The sequence below is a fragment of the Mastomys coucha genome, chromosome X (genome assembly GCF_008632895.1).
Source record: "Mastomys coucha isolate ucsf_1 chromosome X, UCSF_Mcou_1, whole genome shotgun sequence".
Taxonomy (NCBI): Eukaryota; Metazoa; Chordata; class Mammalia; order Rodentia; family Muridae; genus Mastomys; species Mastomys coucha.
In genome coordinates this window covers 137,343,363-137,350,679 of record NC_045030.1, presented here as the reverse complement: position 1 = coordinate 137,350,679, position 7,317 = coordinate 137,343,363, and the positions used below count along the sequence as shown (strand labels likewise).

General features: G+C 35.7%; 1 protein-coding gene across 1 annotated transcript in view; it reads right to left on the bottom strand.

The window, feature by feature from the left end:
- Positions 1-7,317, bottom strand: part of Alg13 (ALG13 UDP-N-acetylglucosaminyltransferase subunit) — a 56,656-nt gene that overhangs the window by 16,933 nt on the left and 32,406 nt on the right. The window contains 4 exon segments of the mRNA XM_031368943.1: positions 869-1,034; positions 2,271-2,339; positions 6,164-6,219; positions 6,319-6,351. Coding sequence (XP_031224803.1) covers positions 869-1,034; positions 2,271-2,339; positions 6,164-6,219; positions 6,319-6,351 — 324 coding nt within the window.

The following is a 7,317-nucleotide window of genomic DNA, read 5'->3' as shown; positions in this document are numbered from 1 at the left end:
TCAGAAATCCGCCTGTGCCTCTGCCTCCCAAGTGCTGGGATTAAAGGCATGTGCCACCACCTCCCGGCCCATAGTGAATTCTTATTGGCTTTTTTAGGACTTTGTAATGATTATAAGATCACCTAGTTTTGTTGTAGATGCTCTATGGATCTGGGTTTTATTTTTTCCAATTTTTAGGGGGATCCAGATGGAAAAGCCATTCTATTACAACCATTTTCCTAAAACTCTAAAACTTTAAATTATATTACCTCATTAAAATTCAGCAACTACTTCATAAATAGGTAATATTTGTTGGCATTCCCGAGCTCAAAGTAACTTTTATCTATAATGTGTTCAAATATCACACAGCTAATAAGTAGTAAAACCGGAGAGTTTGGTCTTTTTAACAAACTTTTGGGAAATTTACTATTTGTATGTCAATCCTTAAGTAATAAAACATAATTCAAGGGGCTAGCAAGATGGCTCAATAGGTAGAAGAAATTGCTGTACAAAGCTAGGGACATAGTTTGAACCTTGAAATTCACATAAAAATAATATCAACTCCAGAGCTTCCTCCAGCCTTAGCATCTTCACCTCTGCCCCATGTACACATTAAGAAAAAGATTTACAAAACAACTCAGAAGTTGTAGGAATAGTACAAGATCTCTAACTATCCACCGAGTAGCAAAGGCAAGTATAAAAAAGCCCTATTACCAAAACAAAAACATCAGAATTTAAACTGAGTCTCACTGATTCCTCAGTAATGTAACAGCTATTTTAAGTAAAATTGATTTATCTATTTCAATACTATCTAGTAACTTGAATAACAATATGAGCATACTCATAAGCAGAAAAAGGTTTCCAAAGGAAATCACCACTAATAACCCACCTGGATTGTCTGGTGCAGGTGGAGGTACAAAGACAGGTTGTATGGCATTCTGTGAAGAAACATCAGAGGTACTAATAGCTTGATTATCTCCTGTATAGTTAGATATGACTGGAACTGGAGCATGGCTGGCCCAAGAAACTGCAATTGCTGCAGAAGTTTCTAACACCTATAAGAGGAAGAATGATTAGAACTCTTAAGTTTGGTTTCTCAAACTGTATTTGTTTCTTCCCCTTAACCTAACTTCAGGAAATTATAATTTCTCTATTGACAAAACAATGAAAAGTCAATCTTCATGCAAACCATATATAAACTTACTTCTTTTGCAGATCTCTGACTACATTGAGAGCTATGTTTCTGCAAAGATAATACACTGATTAAACCATAAAGCCATCCACTTGTGCATGATGGCAAGTTTCCCTCCAACTCCTATTCTTTATCCGTCTAGTTGCCATGTCCTAAAATGGTAACTTCTCAGCCTCCATAGCTTTGTAAATATAGATTCATTTCCACTTATACATATATTCACCCACAAAATATTTACGTACAAGAGATGCTTTTGTATTTAAGTGTAACTGAATGAAGTTTTTTATTAAGGTGCAATATTCTTCAAGAGAACATAGTACTTTCTCAGGGCATATGTTATATACAAATGTGTGTAAATATAATAACAAGACATATATCAAACTAACAAATAACAAGACTCGTTTTTTTTGTTTGTTTGTTTGTTTTGGTTTTTGAGACAGGGTTTCTTTGTGTGTCCCTGGCTGTCCTGGAACTCACTCTGTAGACCAGGCTGCTCTCGAACTCACAGAGAAATAACAAGACTCTTAAACACTGTCTTCCCTGGCAGCTTTCATTTCTGACTACTACACTATAACTCTTACCCAGTCCCATCATCTAAAATGACAAAGTCATCAAATCCTACTAGACTCTGGTTAATCTTGACCTCTTGGGAAAGAGCCATATTCATAAGTCCTAAAAATGTTCTCATCCCAGAATATCAATACTTTTCCTCTTTCCTCAACTGCTCCTTCTCATTTTCAAAACTATGATATTTACTGGCTGTATTCTAAATGCTGGTCTCATACTCTTTCCTTTTCAGGTACCTTTATAAATGCAAACTCCCAATTCATCTTTCAGTAAACAAGAGACTTGGAAAGCAATTTACTATTGACTGATTTATAACAAGTTCACAGCAGATCATGAGTGTATGAAACAGGTACTTAACTGATTTGAAAAATAAATGTATTAATCACTGTGCCAGGTAACAGAAGGCACAGTAATACTTACTGAAATATAAGCATCTACTCAGAATTATGATGAAGACAAAGAAAAAGGGAAAATTTGTTTTCCTCTATTTAACTCACTGTAAATAAATGTTTGGTAACACTGTGAAGATTACCTTCTGGGGGTAGTTATATGAGGTAACTGTGTCTTGAAGTACAGGACATGATCCACTATCCTGAAGAGACTAATAAATACAGAAATATAATTGAATAAAGGGAAACTAAGAAAGGAAAGGTAATTTTCACTCCTAACCCCTCTAGTCTCATCTCCAATCCTGTAGCAGCCTGTTTGCAGTTGGCTTTCCTTCCACACTACCCCCAACCCTGAGAACTACATAAAGACTTAATGTGGACCCAGCTTTCCTCCTTCCTGTGGCCCCTCGCACCAATCACCAACCCATCCCCATTCTTTTCTGTCAGCTCCAATACCTTTTTACATGGTACTCCCATTGGTTAAACCTGACAGAGACTTAGGTAGGTAATTCCCACTATCCTTCCTGTTCTTCATTATTATCTCCACAGTCCAGTCTCACCCTCAACCAAGTTACACACAGGTGTCCCTCTTACCTCAACCCCATTCCCTGGAGACTCCAACTAAGACCCAAGTTCACACTAACCCTTTCATCCCTGTCTCATCAAATTCTTTGCCTCAATCTACTTGCAAGATTCCCACATCCCACCACACACCCAACTAACTTCCTTCTCTTGATGTGGACAGGATCCCCTTATCTCTTTCCTGAAGCCTTTCTCAGCCTTTATTCCAAGCCTGCCCTCCATTCTTCTCAGCCACTCATCAACCCACAAAAGCACTCAATAGCAGGACATCCACAACTACCACACTCTTTTCTAATACCCAGAGAAAGCAAAAGAAACCAAGAAATGGAATGCCCAACCAGCAAAGAACAAGACCTGCTATCAACACCTAGAATCACCAACTCCGGCTGACTAGACACTAGGGGAAAAACGCAAAAATTAACAGCCGCGACAAAATGCCCCCACCAGAACCCAGTAACCCTAAGGTAGCAATGCAATATTAATGCATAAGATAAGGACTTCAAAGTAGCTATTACAAATGTAAGCTAGGATGAATGTTAATTATTATAAATGAAATAGCTATTTTGTTCAAGAACCTTAAAAGAGGATATGGATAAATCCCTTAATGAAGTCTGTAAAAACACAAACAATAAAATTTAATAATGAAAGCAGTTCAAGAGAAATAAATGAAAGAAACTGAATCACTAAGGAAGATAAAAGTAGAAATAAAATTATTTAGTAAATTAAAAACCTCAGAAGTAAGCTTCACCCACAGCAAACAAGACAGAAAAGAAAATCTCAGGCATGGAAAACAACAAGGAAGAAGAAATGGAGACCTGACCTCAGTCAAATACTAAATCAAAACCAGGCACAAAACATCTAGGAAGTCTGGGAAGTTAAAAAAAAATGACCACATCTATGGATAATAGGAATAGAGGAAGGAGAAGATTCCCAGGTCAAAAACACAAAATCATATAAGCATACTGAACATCAAAATAGAGTGGTCCAGAAAAGAGAGAGAATAGATCCAAGTTAATAAAATTAAAGGCAAAAATGGGAATATCATGACACCATAGAAATTAGAGAATCCTAAGGACATACTTTAAAAATCTATACTCCAAACTGGAGAAACCTAAAAGTAATGAATAAAATTCATGTGTGTGTGTGAGAGAGAGAAAGAGAGAGAGAGAGAGAGAGAGAGAGAGAGAAAGAGAGAGAGAGAGAAATAGACCTTCTAAAGTTAAAGCAAGATCAGATAAACAATTTAAACAAACTTATAACCCCTAATGAGACAGAAGCAGGAACTAAGTCTCCTAAACAACAACAAAAATAACCAGGGTGAGATAAATTCAGTACAGAATTCTGACACCTTCAAAGAATGCTAATATTCCAAAAATTACTCTGAAAAATAGAAACTGCAGGAACATTGCCTAATTCTTTTTACAAGGTCACAATTAACCTTATACAGAAATCACAAAATGACTCAAGAAGACCAATTTCTCTGAACATTGATACAAACACTCTTGATAACATACTTGCAAACTGAATCCAAGAACACATAAAAGAAATCATAGACCTCAATCAAATAAGCTTCATCCCAGAGATCCAAGGAGGGTTCAACATTTGTAAATAGATAAATGTAATCCATATAAACAAACTCTAAAGAAAAAGACCACATGATCATCTCATTAGATGCAAAAAAAGGCCTTTTACAAAACCCAACACCCCTCCATGTTATCTTACATAGAGCCTTGATTTATACCTATAGTCAATATCAACTTAAATAGATACTCCAAGCAATTCTACTAAAAATCAACAAGCCAAAGCTGTCTATTTCCCATGCTTATTTAATCTAGGCATTGAAATCTTAGCTAGAAGATCAAGGGGATATAAATAGGAAAGAGAGAAGTCAGCGTATTTATTTACAGATAATATGACTTTATACATAAATGTTAAAAACCCCACAAATCTGCAGGGGAAAGGTAATAGGATAAAAAATTATCACAGAAAAATCAGCCTGGTGTTCACAGTACTGAGAAGTATTCTATTATAAGCTACCAGAGGAAAAAAGTAACTATCAACTGAGACACAAACCCTTCACTCTACAATGGTGACCAGCCTGTGATAAGCTGGTGTAATAGTGGCACAATGAACATTGCAGAGTAACCAACAGCAACTGGGGAGTTAAAACTCTTAATTCTTTTACAATTTTATTAACTTTTCTTTAAAAATTAAGATCTCTGTAAACATTGTGATGTCTATCTTAAAATAAGAGTTGAAGTAAACTGGGCGGTGGTGGTGCATGCCTTTAATCCCAGCACTTGGAAGGCAGAGGCAGACGGATTTGTGAGTTCGAGGCCAGCCTGGTCTACAGAGTGAGTTCCAGGAAAGCCAGGAAAGGCTACACAGAGAAACCCTGTCTCGAAAAAAAAAAACAAAAAACAAAAAGAGTTGAAGTAAGATATAACACATTACATCTCCTACTTGGATGAAATTATTTCATGGGAAAGTTTCTCCAAGTTAAGGCTCCTACATCAGCACTTGATATACTAAGATTACTTGTAATCAAGTAGGAAGAACTGAGGGAAGAATAAAACAAAGCAAATCTAAATATTATATCTACAAAAAAATTTATCAATATGGCTGATACGCAAAATCTTAATAAATTAACCTCTTAAATAAAAAATAAAAACAAAGCATAAGCTAGAAATAAAATCTGTGTAAGTATAACAAAATAATTCTTGGGTCTCAAACTTCCTTTAGTATGTAGGACATACACAGGATGTGGTGTCATTTGCCTTTAATCTCAGCACTCAAAGAGAAAGGCAGCCAGATCTCAGAGCTCAAAGATAGCCTAGTTTACACAGTAAATTTCAGGACAACCAGAGATATATGGAGAGATCCTGTCTCAAAACACCAAAATAAAAAAAAAAAAAAAAAACAAATAAAAGAAAACAATGTGGGATGCAAAAGTCACTCACTTTCTAAGAACTCTTTTTCAAGTCCTACTTCTAAATAAGGAAAAGAAAGCTTTGGAATAATTAACATTGACAATTCTTATTCTTTTGAGACAGGGTTTCTCTGTGTAGCCCTGGCTGTCCTGGAACTCACTCTATAGACCAGGCTAGCCTCAATCTCAGAAATCCACCTGCCTCTGCCTCCCAGTGCTGGGATTAAAGGTGTGCGCCACCACCGCCTGCTGACAATTCTTATTCTTAATACTATCAAAGCATTTCCAACTTTCTGCTTTCTAGACAGTTCTTAGTAGGATCTGCTTTTAGCAAGTGAAATGAAAAGAAAAATGGTCAGTGTCTTCTCAAGTTCCAGGACATCATTTACTACTTTTTAGTTTCTGCCTTGCAATCATGAATGAAGGCCACATCAAAGTCCTTAAGAAAGCTCTCCTATACGGCTCCATTGTGTCCTTACTATAAAGTATAGGAGATATTCACATTTGTTACCATTAAATACCTACCAGGTTTGCTGTGGATACAGTTGTGGTATACACACTGGAAGTTTCATAGCCTTGTTCTAGAGGATACACCCAAAGTTTAAAAAAAAGAGCATTATTTTTAGTTTGAAATACCATAAATAATGAAGAATATCAAATTAATGCTAGATCTCACTGACCTGAAGAATAAAGATAATCTCCCTGATATCCTCCTAGAAAACAGAAAAATATGTGTACACAGATCTTTTTAACATGACAGAGCAAAACTGTTAGTAATTACGTTTTCTTGAGTTTTATGGGCATATTTTCACAACTAAAATACATACAGGGTTGAAAGTGATTTGAGCTTTCCTATTAGTCAACAGAAGACAAGGTAAGCTGTCAAAAGTATAGGTGTCAAGTATAGTTTTTCTTCAATGCACATACCAGAGATACTGTTTGCACTATCTTTCTTAATAAAGTCACTCAAAATGCCTCATACTTCCTTAATGTACACAATTCTTCAGGATTGTTTCAATAGTACTGTATTATTGACTGGTAGATGGTAAAAACAAGCAAATGCCATGGAACAAAGAAAAATAACTATTAAATCTATACAGACAGCTATAGACACAACTTTTAGTTTGGTATATAAGTATAGATGTCTTTGGGAGTGATGAAAATGTAGAGTTGATTGTGTGAATGCACCAAAAAAGCCCACAGTGAATTATACACTTTTAAGTAGATTTTTGGTATGTAAATTATATCTCAATTAAGTTTAAAAAATGTATCTGTACCATTATCAAGGCCAGCTTGATCTACAGAGTGAGTTCCAGGACAGTCAGGGCTACATAGAGAAACCCTTTCTTGTAAAACAAAGAGTATATAGCCTCTACTATATTATCAGCTTTCGAATCTCAGTTTCCTCATATATAATACAGGGATGCCATATTTCCCATAACACAGTAAGGATTGTCATTAAATTATAATTATTTATAGGAATGGATGACATATAATATTCAATAAATGTTAAAATGTTTTGAATTTAAGTAAAGAAAAAAGCTTTTTGGGTTATCTGGGTTCTGGGATTTGAACTTAGGTCCTCAGATCGCACAGTAGCACTTATACCCACTGAAGCATCTCACCATCCCCAATCTTCTACTTCTTTCAAGTTACTAAAAAGGGTGTTAAACAGCCAG